Genomic DNA, 21,543 nt, shown 5'->3' with positions numbered 1-21,543 from the left:
TACAAAACTGTTGGTCATGATGCTTATCTAAGCATCAATGTCCTGGCTGACAGGAGCATAACCTTCCCACTAATACATTTCAGACCACTCGTCAAGGAACACTGTAAGAAAAGCTTAAAGTCATTTCACACTGAGATTGGATAGCTTGAATTATCCATTAAGAAATTTTCAGAGACTTAATGCAACCTAATGCCTTAGTGCCACCAATAAGTTATTCTGAAATACCATAAGGTTGACAAAAATTATCTTAAGCTCCTCAATTTCTATTCTCATTTACAGTATCTCTTCAGAAGTTGTGCTGGAAGTGATTTTCTTTCAATATTTTCATCTGTCACAACTACCTTTATGTCTTTCACTTAAATAAAACTGGGATGCAGACAGGCCTGTGTGGAAAACAGTTTCTACCCCTCCAGTCAACTGCACAAACTCCAACCATTTCTTAAGAATCATTCTTATGTTCTGACATGCTGTGTTGTAATATACTATCAAGATAAACACCTGCAGATGTGTCTTGATCCTCACATACAAAGGTGTAGCAGGTAACACATTGTTTTTGGTCATCGTAACAGCAGCCAGGCACTAAACAAGCTAAGAACTTTGTGAAGTACAACTGTACAGATATCCAACAGGGTTTTTATTGGGAGGGGAGGATAAGCAGACATATGCATTTCTTAATTGAGCTTAAAATTTCTCCTCTGATTTTCATTCCTATAAATCCTGAGTGACAGAGATAGCCATTTCTGCAGACGGGTACAAAGAGGAAAAGCTGGTGCTAGCTGCTTAATTGCAGCCTATATGGTTGATTTTGCACTTGATGGCTCTCTTTATTCTATGAGATCACCCAAAACAGTTAAGCTTAATGCTACCAGCCAAGTCTTTGCAGAAAGAGAAAGAACCGTTCTCGTTGCTACAAGAGATAGATGGTAGTTTTCAGAATCCCTAGTTCTCCTTGCCTCAAATGCTCTCTGCCTTTCAGCTACAATTTCCCCTGCAGATAAGAAGGAAGAGAGGGAGTAACATCTCCAGCTGAGGACCGCTGGTATGCTGTGTCATTTCTCTGTAGTTTGCTATTTCCTAATACTTCAATGTGGACAAACCTAGAGTTAGTGGATGACATATATACTTCAGTGTTAAACAGTACTTTGAGACCTCAATAACCTCAAACAAAACGAACAGAACTGCACACCTAAAACAGTTTGTTAAAATTGGAAAATGACACTAGGGGGGGTAAAATAAAGGTGGAGCTTGGCAAATCACCTACCATATCCCTCCTCTTGACAAAAGCTTGTCCTGCATATTATTAAAAAAGCTCTCCTGTCTATTTTCTCACCCTGGAGCAATCCAACTGACTAGTCCTCCTATGTACAGCTTCTCTGTAGATTCTGTCAGTAACATAAATTAGAAAAAGTACCAAAGAGGAATGTAACACCAATCCCCTCATGAACTTGCCATTGATCAGATTCTCTAGATCTCTGATCATATTTCCCATTCCCACTGCCTCCCCTCCAGCTGGCTCACATTATACTTGACTACAGCAGCTGGAACCCAATACAGTATTTCTGCAGAGACATCACTGGGGTCAGAACATTTACAGTTTCCTGCAGCCGTACAACTAGCAGCAATTTCATGTGACTCATGATACCCAGCTTACTTATGAGAATACCTTCCAAGGTTTTAATGCTCTCTTAAAACTCAAAGTATCTGTTTCCTACTCCTCAGCATTAAAATTCTTTAACTCACTTCAGGGGCGAAGTAGAACTGTTTGACAGGATCTTTCATGACTAACAGTCAGTACTGAACATTTGTCATCTCCTTGATATTTAATTGCCTTTTTTTCCTTCATGAACTTGAGTTAAGCTGGTCTATACTCACAGCTCTTTTCAACACTTTTAGGTATACCACAACATTTAACCTTTCCCAGTTACCCAGAACCTCTCCCATCTTTCACTAGATCAAGTCAAATGAATGTGCTCTTGAAATTGGTTCAGCCTCTTCATTAGGCACCCTAGGAAAAATTTCAGCAGAACCACTGGATCTGAAATTGATTTGCTTACATAAGTAGCTGTTATCTTTAAAGGAAACTGAATATTTTCTCTCTTTCTTTGTGATAAATTAGCACAATTTTCTCTTGTTCTTTCATTCTCAGCTTTCTTTCCCCACCTAACTCTTCTTTAAATTCTCTTCACTGTAGCATCAGCATGCAGATTGAGAATTAAAATGCAGCACAAGTGTTTCAGGCAGACAGCCTTTAATGAACAGCCTTCCATGGAGTTTCGTTTGCCAGCATTTAAAAAAAGGGCAATGGTTTGTGTTGGAATGCATGGGCTGAAGTGAAGCATAGTAGCTTGTTCATGCCTACAGTTGGCTACAAGCCCAGGATAAGCTTTTTAGGTCAGAGTAAGCAGTTTTAAAGCAGTGGAGAATGAAGGGTGCATCAGCAATCTGATGCTACATATTAGTTAGCAGTTTCTAACTAACGATGTAATCATTTCATCCTGCCAGAATAGTCACTGCTATTACAGTACAGTAGGTAGACAAGGTAGGTTTAGTACACTCACATTAGGTACAGGTAGCTCACAGGCACCAATTTCAGATTCCAAGTGCTTTAAAGTGCTAACTCACATGGTGCCTTTGGTTTTAAAAATCTTCTAATGCCAACACTATAAAGCTATTACCCATAGCTTTTATCACCACCTAAACATTTGGCATTTAAAAGGACATTCACTACTCAGCAAGCCACCCACCTGACAAGATCCATTCCAAGCAAGGCTTCAGATTCAGAAGCTGGCTCTCTGGTCACGACAGCTTCATTAGCTACACAGACTCCATGTTCATTGGCTCCCATTTCTGCTCCCCAAAGCCAGGAAGGCCTGCTCAGCACAACAGCATGAGTCTTCGGCACCTGCTCAATCTCAATATATGTGCACTGCATTGGTGGAGAGAGTAGGAAGAGAAAAAGTGTAAATGCTGCAAGCAATGGATTTAATCTTCTGACTTTAATATAGACTTCAATCTTTAGCACAAAATTTAATGTAGAGACAGGATACATGTCATTAAAAAAAAAAAAGTCCACCTCTTGAGTATGAGCTGGGGAATTTCTTTAAACAATATATGTTATGTTTGAACCTTTACATCTTGATATTACAGAAGTCTGGGATAAGATACCTATTAAGATAGCTGAAGGCTTCAAACAGTCACGCAGAATCCACGAGCTAGAAGCAGAAGAAAGCAGAACTAGGTGGTCTGTTCCCCAGAGTTAACAGAACAGTCTATGTTTTGAGCATAACAACATCAAAACATTCTCTTATCTTACCTAAATACCATCTCCTATGGTTTACGTAAATGTTGTAACAACAGTAACTGGACAAAGCACATTGGAAAGTTCCCCCTTCTTCCTTGCTGCCTCCCTACAGCTGCCCAAGTCTAAGTCTGCTGGTAGAAAGAAAAATCAAGACTTGGAAGCATTCAGTGGATAAACAGCCACAGAAAGAAAAGCACAGGCATTGTTTTTGCTTAAAACTGATGTTTCAGCTATTTTAAATGGTTTACTGTAATCTGAGTTCTATGGATACATTCTGACAAGTCAAAGACGCAGAGGAAGGCTGCATAGAAGTCATTGAAACTGCAAAGAAGAAAGAAATCATTCATTATCTTTCACATATAATTACTTTTCTCTTGCTCTGGGATATAAAAACAAGCACTGTTTTCCTAGGCAGCATGGAATTAAGCTTGATCCATCATTAGATCATTGGCTTGTACAAACCAAAGAAATGGGCTTTACATTTTATTCCTGAGGTCACATCAAGCTCTTCAAGGACCACAGATATTTTGTTTGAGAAAACTGAAGCTGCCATATTTATGAGATAGCTCTCAGTGTCTAGGGTGCAACACCTTCCCTGCAGGAAGTAAGTTGCACCATTTTGCAGGAATATTTGTTCAGACATAACAGGATGAATAGAAAAGATTTCTGAAATCAAAGTTGTTTCTCTTAAAAATACATAATTTATCTACATCAAAATCTAAAGTCTAATTAATCCTAGACTGGCAATTATAAACTATTTTTCCCCTAACCAGGCTTTCTACTCTAAGAGTTACACAGCATGACCTTCAGTTTCCTGTCTTTAACAATTATTTTTATGGTAATTGCTAGTGTAGCATGCAATTAAAATGTTTAACAGACCTTTTTTTATTATAAATCTTTTTTAAATCAGAGATGACATTTTTAGAGTCCTTTATGACCATACAAAGACACCAGCAATCAGCTTGCTCCCTTCATTAGAAATAATGTGTGAACACAGATTTTTGACATTCTATGAAAACAGGAAAATTATAGGTAAAACAATGATTTACAGATGCCTCAAAAAAAAAAAAAAGAGGGAAACACTTCCATTCTTAGGAACTAAGAACAGATTAGGGACATACTTGCCTTTTCTTTTTAGCCATGTGATTAATTTTCCTATTTGGCTTAGGTGATATGATTCTGACAGGGAAAAATCCCTAACATTTGACCAAGCTAGGGTATATATTGCTTATCCAGTAGTAGACTATGATTTGGTAGATACAGAATCAATCCATTGGAATGCAACAACATCTGGAATTAGCCAGGAACTAAGACCCATCCAACAAGTACACAGTTTACTCATCATTTATTCTTCCAATCAAGCCATGTTATACTGAGCTATTCTTACAAAGAACAGCTGTATCTCTTGGATATGCAAAGGAGAACACAGAGCTGCCTCAGTATGAGAAGGGCTGGGCCAAGCATCTTCCTACCTTACATATAAAGACGTAACAGAAGCAAAGATCAAGAGGCAGTCTGCAGGCAGGAAGACCTCAACCCCTACAGAGGGCAATTTCTGTCTCTCTATATCTCATAGGGGTAGCTTGTCAGCAAATTGAAGCTGTCCTGCAGAGCCATACAGAACATGAACCTTCTCAGCTCTGGAGGAGAAAGCAAAAACCTGAAGCAGTATGTAGGAGATGTCAGTACTCTATAAGTCTACCCCTGTAAGCATTCCCTGTCTGAATAACCTCTTATACAACCTTGCACACACTGGGGCTTTAATTTTTTAGGAAAAAATAAATAAATGTTGAACGCTCTGAAAAGTGACACACTAAGAAAAATGCTGCAATTTTTACTTTGCAAACCATTATATGGTGGATATCTCTGTCATCAAACACTACTTTGGGCTTCATCCCAAAACCAAACATTTCCAAAGCTGCTATTCATTATAAAGATTTTATTGTCAACAGTAGCAGACAGTGAAGGGGAAAGAAGTTGTTGCTTGCTTCTGCTGGAAGAATACAGAGACTTCTGGAAAAAAAAAAAAGAAAGTGCCTTTGCTTTGTAACTGTAATCAGAGGTAGAAATGAGGTGCAAGAAGCAGAGGAACCAAGCTATCCACCTCAATCCAAGATACACCAACCTTAAAGTTCAGTCAGCTAAAACCAGTTGCTGGATTTGCAGTACAGCAAATCACTCTATTCCACACAAATCGGAACATACGCTCATAACAGCTGAGACGTGGTAGAAAATATTACAGGAAGACTACAGTAACCACAGAAAAACTCTACAGCTACTAAATCTCCAGAACCTGGAACTCAGCTGAGGACAAGATTTCAAGAACAAGCATAAGCCATATCCTCCCTATTCCCTTTCCTGAGCCCCACTGATCTGGCAAATCCCTCCAGCACAGTGGTATAGCAGCCTGTCATAATGAGAGCTGTGCCAAACTGAACAATGACAAATCCAACAAGCAGAAGGTACTGCTGTGAGTCTGCCTGCTACCAATCCTGTCTTCAAAATTCCTGAAGCAACCAGCATCAGGATTTCCAAATGCTAAGAATTTTCTTACAGTATGAATGTTAATAACCACAAGACTAGTGACACATCTGGTGAGATAAGTGTCAAACTCCACCGACTTGCTAGAACTCCAGTCCTGAAAGCAGTGTAAATGTACCATGTCCTGTGACAGTGAATCCCCAACGGGAAATCTAAAAGTAAAGAATAGGGAGTTCATGTGCAAGAGATGCAGCCAGCACCTTTAAGAAGAGTTGATCAGGCTGAAAACTAATGTTTCCTTTATTTCACAGTATCAAAAAAAAACACCAAAAAAACACTCTTGTCAAGGCAGTTCTAAACTTAGCACCGAGCACAAATGCACCTCCCACTCTAGCTGCAGCATACAGATATGTTGAAGGTATTCCAAAAACAAATATGGAAGTCATAAGCACAAGAGACTTCTCCTTTCATTAGGAGAAGAGATCATTGTGCAGATTCTACTGTACGCATGCTGCAGGAGGTAGTTCTACAGATGATAGGCATCCTAGGCATTCCCATGCGTGGTGAAGGGGAGGACTGGGAAGATAGTATATGGCTGCTCAAGAGAGCTAGAAAAAGCTGAACTGCTCCCCTGTCAAAGAACAGAAGTACACACATTCTGACCTACTCTACCAAGCCACCAGAGAGCCTCCAGCATTACACCACACTATGAACAGAACTCAAGAAAATGAAATGTAAAAGTAGTTAAACAAACCAGAAGTGCAGCACATTTCCAGCATGCTTTCAGTCTTGGATGCCATTACATGTCAGAGGTGATTTAGCAATCAAGAATTCACCTCTTGTTTTATAAGTTACAAATCTAGCACACACTTGGGTTCTGAGCAAAAATAAAACTGAAAACAGGACAAAGCTTATTAACTTCATTTTTTAAAACTGATAAGAAAGATTTCAACAAAGTCACACACACACAAAAAAATCAACATAAAAAAGAGATTTGTGGAATTCACAGATAACCTACAATTAATTTCTATGTTTAGCCACTTTGAAACACTCTCATGTTCTTTGCCACAAACAGACACTGAGTCAAAACAGAATAGAAGTGTTTTTCTGCCCCTCCAACACAAATGCATAGCTCAGGCTAACCAGTTCTGCTTTGGTGGCGAATGGAAGCAAAGCAGCAACACTCCTACAGTCAAAACACAAGCTTTGAAAAGGCAGAAACGTCCAAGAGACTATGACTTCTAACTCTGAACTGCTGCTGGCTCATGCATTGTGTTATGAAGCAAAGTCAAACACATTAGTTTAAAGGCCAGTGGCTTGCAATGGAGCAGAAGAGAGAAAAAGCTTACACTAGCCAAGCAACAGACCCTGCTGAAGGCAGCCAACCACTTTCTCTTTCATCAGTTGCTGTCTGCCTTCATAGTGCTTCCCCTCTGAAGTCTAAAGGTTAGCTTAAACAGGGTGGGTTGAGCTAAGCTGTCTGACTGCATGCCATGATAGACTGCTTTATACATTCACTATCTGAGCTGAAAAGCAAGAAAAAGAAGCTTCCTACACCGTGTCCGAATCGTAACCCTTTAGACTACAATCTTTTGCATCTCCATAAAGGAAATTAAATGTTTAACATGGGCACAGACATTGCTATGTTTCTTGGAGATGGACAGCATGGATGGACAGCACTAACCCCTGAGGGTATCACACTGGGACACCCAAGTTTAAGTTCACAGCTGCAGTGACGCAACTGCAAGTGTTGCACTGCCAATCTGATCCGGAGGTTTCCCAAAAAGCGAGTTCTCAGTAGAGAACTTACTCCCAGATATAATACAGATAATCTCCCAGTCAGACACCATAAGAGGGAATCCAAGTATATCCAAACTGACCCACAGCACTGGCAGAATGTCTGATAATTATGTTACAGAAAGCAGAGTTTTGCATCTCCATGTAAAGCAAAGCCAACTTGAAAACAGTCAGAGTTCTTCTTCCCAAATTTTATATCCACCTTGCAACATCAAACCAGACCCCATAGTCAACCTCTGCTGAGTTTCTGTCTGCAGTGCTCATAGTCATACAAAGCAAAAAAAACCTATACTTCTCTGAAAGCTCAGAATCAAACCCCACCAAAAACAAAAACCCCACACCAAAAAGAACCCCCACATCTTTAAGACGTAACTGTGCCAAAAACTTTTAGAGAACATGAAATTCCTCCTACCCCACAAAGGGCTGGCTTTAAGCCCAGAAGACTGTTTAACACCAATTCTTTAGAAAACTGTGCATATCCCACAGTGAGATAGACTTTGTTGTGAACTATTCTTTGTAATTTCTTCATTCCTCCCATAAGACATCACATGCTATGAAGATAGAGGAGTTTGTATAGCCCTGTGTTCTAGCAAGCAATCATAACTATTTTCAAATCATGGGCAGATTATATGGAAGGGAGGTTCAGCTAAAAGTGAAAAAAAATCTAGAAAATTAAGTTACAAAAAAAATTAACACCTGAAGAATTCTTCAGGAGAAAGAAAATCACAGTGAAGTGACAGGTTACAAGAAAGCAAGACAAATTTAGTCAGTAAAATCTGCCCTAGATGTAGAACAGGTTTGCATCTCAAAACTCGTACAACACAAATTCTCACTAATACTCAAGAAAATCCACAAGTGGGAAGAGATAAAATACTTACTTTTAGTGCAGGGATTCCAAAAAGGGCCTTATTTATGTTTAAGAAGCAATATTTTAACCTGCACACGCAAGTTTGCTATACTGGACACTACAACGAGCAATGATTGGCATTTGCCACTGCAAAATAACAATGCAAAAAGTGAACAAGGTTTGAAAGGTTGTCACACACATGCACAGAATAGACCATAATGAAAAGCCCCTTTGTTCGGGGTCTTGAGAACCCGCTGACATAGAGGGAAGGAATTATGCTGATGAGCTAGCTGCAGGGTCATTGTCTGGTTGATTGTGCCACAGGGATCTCACTTAAAATGACTTGCAGTATTCACTGAGCACCTATCTTTCCATGTTTAAGGTGCTGTCACACACTGGCTGATAGCTATAACAAGGCCTGCTAGACTCCTTGACAGTAATAATTTAGACAAATTATTCCTTTTTTTTTGTTATATTGTACATTATCACAGTTAGAAATACAAGCAGCACAGGATAAACAGGACACAGGGATTTTGAGAGTCTTGTAAACAACCCATGTTGTAAGTGTGTTCCAAACCACCTCTTAAAAGTTCAGAACATGAGTGACAGAGTCATGGAAAAGTATTCAAAATGGAATTGACATTGGAAAACTTTACATGTGGAGTAGAATATAATGAAAAGCAAGCCCATTATCATTGCCCAGTGACACTAAAAGGCATGCATCTAGCATAAGAAGCCAATACAAAGGTACAGTAGAGAAAAGCCATTTATTTAGGGGAAAAAAATGTATGGATAAGAGCAAAAAATTGTCAGAGGCATGAAGGATTACTGGCTTAGGAGAAACAGTAGCATAAAACAGGTTAATCATACTTTTCACTTTATAAAACATCATGCATTTAACTCTCTCATACCTGTTCAATTAATTTTATCGAACACAAGAGGAAGAAAAGCTATAGCAACCCAAAACAAATCACCAGTAAATGAACAGCTGGCAGTTTTCAAATGTTTTAAAGAAAAAAGTAATAATGATGTCAAAGACTAGATCTAGAAGCTTTGACATTCTTCCGTACTCCCCACATTAGCTAGTTACCTCTGACAGCTCAATAAATTTGCTTGAAAGGTAGATAAGAGTCCTGCATGGCCACTACTTTAAAAATACAAAGCAACTGAATTCTAGCTCTCCAAAGCTTTTCAGTAAGTGTACAACTAACAGTACACAGGAAAAAAAAAAAAAGGTTTGTACAAGTTTGGTGTATAAATAAGTATGCATTTATCATGAGACAAGCAGAGTGTTAGACATGTTTCTGTATTAGGAGAAATACACATACATTTTGGCTAATTAGCACAAACTGAAGATCATATCCCTCTTCTGATGTCATGGAGAATTAGCATGCTTGAAATTACAATCTTCTTATTAATGAGAGTCCTGAAGTTAATACAACAGCAAAATCAATCAATCAAACCTAGCAGCCTGAAACTTGACTGCAGAACTTTAATTACTGCACTCAATCATTCAGAGTTCATACCAACTTAATTATTACAGGGCTTTTTGAAATACCTTTGAATTGACTAGTTTACAAAAACAGAAACATCTAAAGAGAATTACTCTCTAACACTGATATTTGATAAGACTCATTCACTGACTGAACTTAACATACAAGGGCTGCTCCAAAAACACTGCCTCCTATTTCATTATGTCAGCCCATAACTTCAGGGGTGGATGATGGTGGTCTGGCAGTAGAGGTTGAATGTTCCCACCAATATCCCGTTACATGTTGTTGCCACGTGACAGATGGAGTTGAGGGGCAGCCTGACAGAATGTCGGGTGACAGAGAAGTATGTATGAAGCAAAGGTGTAACACTAAATTCCTCCACACAGAAAAGATTGCACCCACTGACATTCACTGAAGATGCTGAACATTTATGGAGACAGTGAATGTCAGCACAGTGAGTTCTGCATTCCAGCAGTGGCAACAGTGACATGAAAGACAGGTCATGTTCCAGATGGCCACACAGATCTTTATGAGCACTGTATGGAGGCTCTTCTTCATTGCTGGAGAAAACACACAGCTAATGCTGGTGACTATGCTGAAAAACAGTGTTCTGTAGCTGAGAATTTACTCTATCAAATTGAGTTATTGTGCTCTTTCTATCTGTTGTAGTTTTCATGAAAATAATTAGGAGGCATTACTTGTCTCTGAAGGTAGGAAAAACACCTTGAAAATCACACTTGTGATCTGTTACTAGCACAGGTCTACTGCAGTGCGACTTGCACAGCACTGCAGTAAGCAGCAGTTAGTGCTCTTTGAGAGGGGGAAGGGCTTACTTTACATCCAAGATTAAACCATTAAATGTGAGTAGCAAAACAAATCAAGAGAACATTAACTGCTGCGAAGACAAAACAGCACCACATTATCTGTAATTTGGAAGTGGTCCCACTTCAAAGACAGAAAAAAACTGACATGAGCATTTGGACATCTTCTGGGGAAGTAATAACTCTCATAACCATAAATGATCTGCAGTCTGGTGATATCCTCCTGGTGTAGACCACCTCATGTCTTCAGCCTTCCGCACAACCAGAGGGATGAATGCAGCTCCTCTGCTCAAATGGTCACCCCCACTAGTCCTTCTCTTTCCTTCTGCTGCCTCAGCCTCTTCATTTCACCTTCACTACACACTTGCCCCTCCTCCTTCCTAGTTTGTTTTCCCCCTTCTTAACCCTTTTACATCTGGCTTACCCTTTCATTTTTCTCCTCTCATATAGGCTGCATAGTGCAGCTTTCTGAGATGTAAACAATTCAGCCTGTCTTCTGGAAACAGTGCACGTCACAGATATTTCCTCAATTAAACAACAAAAATATTACAATCCAAATTTCACTTTCAGAGATGTTATCTTCCCCTACTCAAGGGAGGTTTGAACAAAGGGAACAAGGATTTCATGATCTGACAAGAAAAACAAGCATCATTCAATTATTTTGATAATACTCATTTATCATTGCTGGAATGTAACGGTTCACCCTTACCTCAACTTTACTTCCTGGATCGTGAGTTGCAGCAGCAAAGTAGACCACCTCCTGTACTTCATCCCTAGGCCGTGCAGAGTTCTTTCCAAACACCACCAGCCCATCTCTGGAACATGGGGGAAAGGCTACAAAACAATAACTTGGAGGAGCTTCAGCCATCCTGAAAAAGAAAAAAGTTGAAACTGGTATCTGTATAATTTGTAATTTCATACCTTAGAGAATCATTAATTCTACCACAATTTGTTGCAGCTAAGAGACGACATATCTCCTCTAATTGTCAATTGATTATGTAATGATAGTGGAAGATGATGTCAGCTCAGAGGAAGCTCATCTGCATTTAGTAAATTGAACTGTAGTGATTTTCAGACACGTTTTACCCAGGCCTCATGAAGGCATACAGAAGAGGAAAAAAGACAAGATGACTGTACCTTAATGAAACTCCTTAGTCCCCATGGAAGGAGAGAAAATATTCTGCATCAGAGCTGTTTGGGAACATATGACCTAGATTGCATACTGCTGACTCAGACAAGTGCAGAGACACAGAAGAATTTTAATTCACTCTCACTGCTCTCATGCAGTTCAAAATTAAAAAAGAAAAATAAAGAGAGAAAGAGATATATATAGAGAGAACACGTTTAAGGGATTCCTGAGGAAAGACAATGGTGTAACTGGAAACAGAACAGAGATATAGCACAATTATAACAACAACTGTCCATCAATTAATTTACTCAGATTAGAGAGACTTAAGTACTAATGGCACTTTATTTCCTCTGTGATCTGTCTGCATTGTTGCTCATACCTGAAGTTAATTGACTGCAGGTTAGCTGTTTATGCAGGCTGATATGAATATTAAAATGCCTATATGACAGCACAAACATTTGAGGTGCTCTTAATGATAGTTACTCATTAATAAAAATGTAAATGGTTTCAGGACTAGAACACTACTGTAGCTTGTCTTGTGTACATTGCTAGAACTGAATTTTTCTCCTTTCAGTGGACCTTCTGACATGTGCCAGAAGTAAAAGGTAGAGTGTTCAATGTCTCAGATTGTTTCATAGATCTTATCACAGTGTACATTTTGAGTTGTACATAGGCATCTTGCAGACAGACACGGAGACAAAGCCCCACTTTAAAAGCCATTCTCACCTGTTGGGAGCATTGTGATTAAACTGAAATACAGCATGTTGGGATTTGCCCAAACTGCATTACTAGTGAAGCAATTTAGTATTTTGCTCTGTATAAACCATGAATTATTTCAAGAACATACATTTGTTTTGCTATGTTGGTGATAGCAATTTAACTGATTTCCAGCAAACCCTAAGAGTTCACATTTACATTGAGATAAGCCATTGTTCAGTGCTCTAGATTTGACTTCTGATGTCAAGGATGAGCCAAAACCTTCAGTAACTTGCAGGCTTACAGTAGATATCAGTAAGCAAAAGACCTATTTTTTCTATTCTGAACACAAACTAAGTGGGTCTACTTAAAACATATTGAGGAAGCTAAAAGACAGTAACCTTTCTGTGCTGCTGGATGTATAAAGTGATACACAGTACAAGTTTTCTTAGACAATGTTCTTCTATTTACCTACCAAATATATGGCCCTAAAAAGAAGCAAATGAATATTTTAGGTGTTCCAGGTAGACTTTCATGTACCTCCAGACTGAGTAGTTAGGGAAAAATAATTAAAAATCTGTAGGCATCTGATGCTCTATAGAATTCTGAAGTCCTCCTCGACATAAAATGGCATCATTTATATTGGTAAGGTTTTGATTTGTTTCTTTAAATTTACCAACAGTTATTGAAACAACAACAAACAAAACAAAACAAATTGCCATTTTGGTAACACTAAGCATGAACACAGGAGTAAACTATTTTGTAACACTCCATAACACGTGATACTTCACAGTGGGCTGCATATAACAGTTAAACACCACAAGCTAAACATTACAGTCGTGTACTGAAGACACAATTATCCTAGAAGTCCTCACTGGGATCTTAAATTCTGTTTCTAAAGAGGGAAGGCAGTTAGCAGTCAGCTACAACTTAAGTCTACTCACTTTGCTGGGTAGCAGTTTTTCCTAGAACCTCACTTGGTTAATTTTAAACACAACAAGGACAGCAGTTTCTCAGATACACCCACAACCCGAGTTTGTTCAGAACACTACCGACCTTCCTTCATCATGCAAATGAAGCACTTTGTTAGCAGCTATGTTTCTAATAGGAGATATTTACTTTTCTGCTTTCTTTCCCTTTTCCTTAGTTCATCTTCAGGTTGTCTCATTTTCATGCATTTCACAGAATTGCTGAGGTTGGCACACACCTCTGGGTCCATCTGTCCAACCTCTGCTCCAGCAGGGACACCTGAGCACGTGTCCAGGTCCATGTCCAGGTGGCTCCTGGAGATCTCCAAGAAGACTCCACAGCCTCAGGGCAGCTTGTGCCAGTGCTCAGTCACCCACACAGTACAGAAGTGTTTCCTGATGTTCAGATGCTGCCTTCAGTGTTCCACTTTGTGCCCACTGCCCCTCATACTGGCACTGGGCACCACTGAAAACAGCAAGGCTCTGTCATCTTTGCACCCTCCCTGAAATTATTTATATGCACTGATGAGATCCCCCTCAGCCTCCTCTTCTTCAGGCTGAGCAGTCCCAGCTCTCAGTCTCTCCTCAGAAGAGAGATGCTCCCATCCCTTTACAATATTGCCAGCACAAGATGCTCTTCAAACAATCACAGACACTACCACAGACACTCTTCAAACATTTTCTATTTGCCTCTAAGAGTTTTGTTAATACAACTATTATGCTGTACAGTGTAAAGTCCCATTTAATGTCCCATTTCTCAAGCATGCTGGTGACTGTCCTTGATAATTCATTGTCATCTCCAAGAGACAGTCAACATCTTTTCAAACCTGTACCCAGAAAAACAAGGCTGAGAGGATTAGCACTAGAGTTTCATCTCAGATCTACACAGCACTTCTAATAATCATATAGACTATTTTTTCCCCACTCTCACTTCTGTAGTTTCTTGGAACTAAAGTTGGTGTGGGACAGGTGCTTTGGATACCAGAAATACAGAGGTTGCTAAACTTTTGCTGATAAGTTCTGAATGCATTCTGCATTCTTGTTAATTACATCAATGTTTTCTTTAATATTAATATACCAAAAGGTTTTTGAGCTGCCTCTAAACTCCAGAGAGTATATTAAGGCTTCTACAAAGACATACAGCTTATTTCTGTGTATAAAAGCATGACTTCTCCTCACTGTATTTTGTGCTCTTATAAAACAGAAACCCAGCTGTGCTAATACTTCTGATCTATTCAGTAATGTTTAAAGATTCTGGTAAGTCTGTTTTCATTGCTACCAGAGAGAACAAGTCACCTAATCTCCAGCAAACTCCTGTAATTAAAAACCCAGAGGCAGCACCTGAACAACATTCCTCAAATTTGGATTAATGCTATCTCATTAGGAAGGAAAGAATATATCAAATGTGCTGTACATTACGTCCTCTTACCACTCCCATGTTCTTAATGGGGTGGCAGGGGGAAGGTCAGTCTCAATTGTGAAAACTCTGTAGTTTAGCCATTGGTTTTGAACCAATACCTTAACCTTCACAATAAAATGCTTCCTGTGCCTGAGACAAGCTTGTCTTTCAATTACTAATCAAGTCTAGCATCTTTATGCACAGAGACATGTGATCTCTGCATCCCGCAGAAAAGCAATGTTTCCAAAAAAAGAAATGAAAAGCAAAATTCATTCAGCTTCAGGCACAGAACAAAGACAGCAATCTGAAAGGCACAATAATAATATTGTTCCCATCTTTGGAGACACTGAAAGGTTATTTTTTCAAATTGATAATTTGGACAGTTTTAAAGACTGACTTACCAGGAAAGAGGAAGGTTGCATTCATTAAGAAATCAGAAAAGCAGAGACTGTTCCTGAATATAAAGCACAAAACTGTGCCAGACCAGTGTGCTCCTATGGTTTGGATGTTTCATTGTTAGTCAAATTGTTTGACTCTTTCCTTGCCATGCAAGAATGGTAGCACAAATTTGCCACTCAAAGGTCCTATGTCCTATTGAATTGTAACTCAACTTTGATTGTCTGCATCTTTAGCTGTCTGAGAAGGTATCTAAGAGCAGTTAGCAGCAGCTGAAATTTCACAAACCAAACTCAACTTCAGCCTCTCTCAAGTGAGTTCTCCTTGTGCACTAACTACATCCTGAAATATCTTTAACTACACCAGAAGGAACTACTGCATTTTGGAGAATATGAGCAAAACCTCAAATTTCTAGCCATAGGTTTGAGACAACCATTTTCTCCAGCAGCTTCACTTTTATTACTTATAAGACATAGCAATTCCCTACACAGGCATAAAATCTAGCTGCATTTCAAAGCTTTCTCACACAGCACACCCCCTTTGGTCATTTTACTGAACAAATGCACAATAGGCCTGAAAGGAATTGAAAATATTTCTCTTGCTGTATGTGGGGAAAATTTGGGATGATCCTATGAATTGCTGCCAGATTAGATATTGGCATGACTCTTCAGCTTTTACATTCTTCACATATGGTGAGATTTCAGCCATTTACAAAGTTTGCAGTCCTTTGACCACTCAGTTCTATTTCCGTTGTCTAATAAGCCCTCACCCATCCTGTCAGAGCAGACATCTTTCAAAAGCAAATAAGATCTTATTTTTTTTGCCTCAAGGAGTCCACATTACATTGATGAAAACTAGTTCTATTTAAAAACAAATTAGGGTCAGTCATCCAGAAGACAACAGATTTCAATCTCATTTCCATTACAGGCTGTGCACGAAGGGAAAATTCATTATTTATACCAACTCTTCACTGAGTGGATGTCAGTGCACTTAATTAAGTCTCCAAGATACAGAACTATATTCCTTTTGTAGCTGCTATTCCAGCCTGAGACCTAGGGTCATATTTGTGCCTCTGCTTTTGGTAGGGAAGGATGTGCCTTCTTGCACAAGTTCTTAGCTTCTGTCCAGGAAATGTAGTCATGATTTAGTGGCATCCAAAGTATCTTCGTACAGCACAAAAGTGCACTGTGAGACAGTGTTACTGCTGCACAGTATTTATCAGGGTAGTCCTCCTCCTTTTACAATGCAGTTGTGCTGTTCAGTGAAGTCCTGATCTGGCACAGGAAGGGATGCCCACCTCCATACAGAACTGGATAATGTGTACTGACTAGCAGTCCTTTCAAATTAGCAACATCGTGGTGTTAACAAGGGGAGAATAAAAAGCATCCAAGTGACTTGTCGGAAGTCTCATTTTTGACTAAAACATAACTCCAAACAAGAACAAATGTTGCAATGCTAGCAACAGAGTTCGTAAAAGTTACCGTGTAATAAAATACCTCGTGGCAGAAGCCAGCCACTTAGCTACCTTGGAGTGACAGGTGCAGGCCCCAATTCCGTGCAATTTTTCCATCTACTGACTTAACAGGAAGAAAAAGCTAGTACACAAGAGGGACAGGATCCAGTTCCACAAATCCCTAAGTTGAGAACAAACAAAAGAATTCTCACTGGAAGCTTCTAGCATTAACTAGCACACCTTCCCACATGCAAGCTGCGTAATGTACACACAGTTGACTTTTGAAGGGAGGGTGGATGGAACAAATCAGTACACTTTACCAAAAATAAACTCAGCAAGAGTAAGCAAATGCAATTGAAACTAGGTCCTACTGTAGCAGGAAAACAAAGGTTACAAATATCTCCCAAAAGTATCTCAAAACTTCAAGCATCAGAAATGCTATTTTGGGGAGCATAAACCCTACTCACGTCAACAAAGGATTGCTTTCCATCGACTACATTTGTTTCAGTATTGCATCTGTGTTTTCAGACTGCCTACGTAAACTCTGGGACTTAAACTGCTTGGGAAAGGTTACAGCACTATGAAAGGTTTAATTTTCTCTGATTTGAGATGAATCAAGGTTGAAGTGCCATTTCCAAAGAGACCAGGTTCCTAAATGCATATGAGAGGGTTTGTTCTGAGGTTTCTGCTTGTTTGGTTGGAGGGCTCAGGGTGCATGCGATGAACAGAACTGCACGCTTAGAGGTGCTTTATGTCCTATAGCAGCTTTTAGACCAACAGTATAAGTGGCAATGGCCTATAATGGATGCAACTTCTCACAAGTTCACGTAGTTATCATCTCCTGAACTGCTGAGTAAATCTAACATACATGGTCAGCTTTCAGTGCAGAATTTACCGACTCGACTGCAACACAACCTCTTCTCCCAGGATCACTGCATTTAAAGATCCAGGTTTTACAGGTATGGACGGCTTCACCCACAGCTCTAAGGAGATTTTTCACACTGATGGATTTATACAGATGCGCACTCACGGGCTCAGGGCCTAATAAAGCTCTCCTCTGCTTGGGATGCTGCTGCAATAAGACCTTTTTCTCCTCTCTAAACATCGGTACTGGAGAAAACGACTTCATTTAAGGCAGATCAATCGTAGAGCATCGTGCACCCACCTGAGAGGAGCAGCGCGCCTCGAAACGGCACCAGGGCAGCCAAACACCAAGGTGACAACGCGAAAAGGCACCTTCAGAAAGAAAACGGGGCGGAGAGGAGAAAGGAGTAGGGGGAACGACAAGCACCGCTGGCTTCAAAAGCAGAAGGGAAGCAGCCAAGAGAGAGGGCAGCCCGGGGAAAGCGGGAGACAGCGGGGCGACACCGAGCGAGGGGTTGCCGAGGCAGCCATGTTCCGCAGCCCCGCGGCAGGTGCGCCGAGCCGCCGGGGAACGGCGGTGGACTGAGGGGAAGCGGAGCATCCGCCTCCATCCCTCCCACCCGCCGCGCCCGGCAGGTCGCTGCCCTCCACCACCACCACAACCCCTCCGCTCCATCGAGCGCTTCCCGCGGCGGTACCGCAGCGTTACGCACCTGGCGCAGCGCTGCGCTCCCCTCAGCCCGGCGCTGGCGGCGGCCCCTGCCGGTCTCCCCCGACCCCTGCGCGCGCAGCCGCCGCCCGAACCGCTCCGCGCGGCGAGTCCCGGCCGCTGCGGCGGCTGCGGAGGGGGCGGCGGTTGTGCGGCCCCGCAGAGAGCTCGGCTCCGCGCCTCGCTGTACCGGCGGTCAACCCCACCCCCCCGAGCAGAATAAAGAGCACTAATGACTAGAGCTTTCCAGCCTAAGAGCGGGAAGAAGCGAAGATGTGAGGCTTGTGTAGCAGCATATTGTCCAGGGAAGGCACAGTCCAGTTCAGTCAGCAGAACTCAGTGCCCAGAAGAGCCTTGTCGCTATGTGCTCCCTACTGCTGCACAGCTTTGTGGTCAGAGCTGGATTCCTCAAGACATTACACAGAGTAGGGACTGCAAGATACCTCTGGAGCTCATCTAGCCTGATCCCCCCCCACTAAAGCAGTTCTTATCTCTTTTCAGTAGTCAGGATCATTAATATGTCCAAGGCCAGCCTAACAGATCTGCAGAGCAAATGACCACAAAAGCCACAGGACCAGCACTCTCATCTTGAATTAGTACAGCTCACTCCTCTGAGGTGGGAATCAAGACACTTGAGTATCATACTGCTCAGTAGACCACTGGGTCCAGTTTAATAATCCAGCAAAGGAAAGGCAAAAAGGCAGACAGCTCCTGTATACAGTACCTCACAGGAAAATAAAACTCAGAAGGAAAAATTCTGGGACCATATATAGAGTCAGTAATTTCCTCTCACCATCTCAAACAACGTGGATCCAGGAGACTGTGAGGGCTCAGCAACAATGGGTAAGCTTTGGACACCACTGCATGCCAGAAGTTGCAACTTGATTAATAACAAAGAAAAAAATTATGATTGCTGCTCACAGTTTAAATCTCAGTGAATGAAAAATGCTGTGCCATCTGCACATTTCTTGGAGTATATCAACAACCTGAATAGGGACTAATATAGAAGTCACCACTTGTGTTTTAATCAAGAGCATTAAGTCCAGGGCTGATCATTAGCTTCACAGAGCTCTTGCTACTCAAGATCTTCCATCATGTATTTTAGACAAGACCTTTGATTTCAGATGCTGATCTATTTGGTGCAATCAAAATTATATTTCAAGATATTGTGCAACACACAAAAAAAGGCTAGATACTTCTTAATATATCTGACTTTAATGATTCAAATCACCTTAGAGTCAATACTGAAAAGCCAAGGAGTTTATACCAGTTTAATTGTAATAACCTTTGCTTAAACATAACAACCCAAATTCTTTGCTCTGGAATTACATCAAGGATGATCCACGTCACAGACAGCTCACTTCTCAGAAGCGAAAAGATAGAAAAAGAAAGAAAAGAGCTGGTGCAATTTAAAAGGAGTTCTAAATTATATCCTATAACACATCACTTACATAGCCCATATTATGCTCACTTACATGACTAAATCTGTTCTCCTAATTACTTTAGAGATTATTATGGCTGAGTATAATCTACCTAAGAATTATTAGACTGTCTACTGAATGACTGAACACTGGCTACACAGAAATCTTTGATGCTTCTTTTCTGTGTAAGCTGTCATGAACTGTGTAAAGCAGCAAGGATGAGTGGTTAGAGCGCAGTCCTGGCAATCAGGGGAGCTGTTCTGCCATAAGCCTACTGCTTGTTAACATCATGGCAATTAAATTGCCTCATAAATGAAATGGGAAGAAAGAAATCGAAAGAGCTTTCAGTCACAGCTGCATCTTTGAAATCTTTGAATGGAGATTGCTGTGTAAACAAAAAAAAATACAAAACTGAAGTTAGGACAAAGCCATGATGAATAAATAATAGATAAACATTATTTAATATGACATCAGAATTTATGGATATGTAAAAAAATGCAACATTGAAGGAACGCAGGAAGGACACATCCGTACAGAAGAGAAATTTATAGAACCTTTGCTCTATTTGTTGTTTTTTTTTTAATATGTGAAAAAACTAACCAACCAGAGCAACACACAGTTTAAGTCACAGTTTGTTTGTCCTTAAAACACCTCCTCAGTTGGAGATCAAAGCCTATTCAGCAGAACTAGTACCCAGCTTCCTCAGCACTGGAATAAATTTGATCCCTCCTTTCCAAGCTCTTTTCCCCTGGAAATCAGAGGGAGCAGACACGGAGGCATACATACAACCAATTGAATGTTTTGCTTTGTTTTTTCAGCAAACAGTGTTTAGAAGGAAGCAAGTTAGCTTAATGCAGACAACAAAGACGACCTCGTGCTTAAATTATATATGAAAACGTACAACAGATTTCTGTGAAAGGTGAGCTCAGTCAGTAAATCCCTTCTGTTGGTATTCTTTTCTGACACTTCAAGCCACTATCATAGTCTTGTCCTCTCTGGTGGAGCATTATTTCAGAGCACATAAAAAACAGATTAATTGGAGTTGTAAAGAGAAAAATTAGCTGCCTAAAGCTAGGTAAGAATTCTAAACCTGTAGCTATAAAGGCATTCCACTAAACGTAATGGACTCAACTTGCTGTGAGTTATAGAAGCAAAAATCTTCTTAAGCACAGAAGAACTAACTCTGTGACACTGAAAAGCCCCTGTAGCCTCTAAGATAATAATCACATCATAGGCCAGAACATTCAAATGAACTTTGATTCGGTGATGTCATAACACAAATTAAAAGAACAGAAATTATCAGTGCTGCTTGGATGTTGGCTTGTTTTTTATAGTCAGGAGACTGGTGCAGGTAGATGTGAGTACTTCTCCCACACTAATGGTAGTTTCATCCATAACAAAGACAAAGAGTGGCAGGTGCACTGTTCTGACTCGGAGATCACATCTGCTGGGCTCAGTGATTGTTTGAATTACAAAGATAGAAGAAATCCTGCGTCCAACCCCTTTATTCAATTACACCATTGAAGATTAAGCTATGTAAATGGCAGCAGCTGTACATAAGATGCCATCACAGGCACAATGGTAAGCTTAGATGCCCAGTTCTTACTCAGGCACACAGAAAATAATTCATTTCTCCATTGTAGAAGTGACATAACTGCACATAAATGCTTACCAGTGTCATGGGGACAGAGGAGACCAGCACACCACGACGATTCAGGATATTCTTGATGTCTAGAGACCTGTCAGATTCAGCACTGAACTACACAAC

General features: G+C 40.4%; 1 protein-coding gene across 2 annotated transcripts in view; it reads right to left on the bottom strand.

The window, feature by feature from the left end:
• SCRN1 (secernin 1) overlaps positions 1 to 18,370 on the bottom strand; it is a 30,928-nt gene extending 12,558 nt beyond the window's left edge. Inside the window, exons 1-3 of one of the 2 annotated variants that reach the window (XM_065753585.1) lie at positions 18,359 to 18,370; positions 11,450 to 11,609; positions 2,745 to 2,926 (exon numbers count right to left, since the gene is read on the bottom strand). In XM_065753585.1, the coding sequence (XP_065609657.1) occupies positions 2,745 to 2,926; positions 11,450 to 11,608 (341 nt within the window). In that variant the 5' untranslated portion in view covers position 11,609; positions 18,359 to 18,370. Of the gene's footprint in view, positions 1 to 2,744; positions 2,927 to 3,313; positions 3,394 to 11,449; positions 11,610 to 18,358 lie in introns of those variants that run through there. The other variant, XM_065753586.1, reaches the window with a different exon arrangement.
• Positions 18,371 to 21,543: the final 3,173 nt, after the last annotated feature.

The sequence above is a fragment of the Cyrtonyx montezumae genome, unplaced genomic scaffold, assembly GCF_038088225.1.
Source record: "Cyrtonyx montezumae isolate F1298 unplaced genomic scaffold, pur_monq_1.0 scaffold_8, whole genome shotgun sequence".
In the NCBI taxonomy this organism is placed as follows: Eukaryota; Metazoa; Chordata; class Aves; order Galliformes; family Odontophoridae; genus Cyrtonyx; species Cyrtonyx montezumae.
This window is presented reverse-complemented; position numbering and strand designations above follow the sequence as displayed.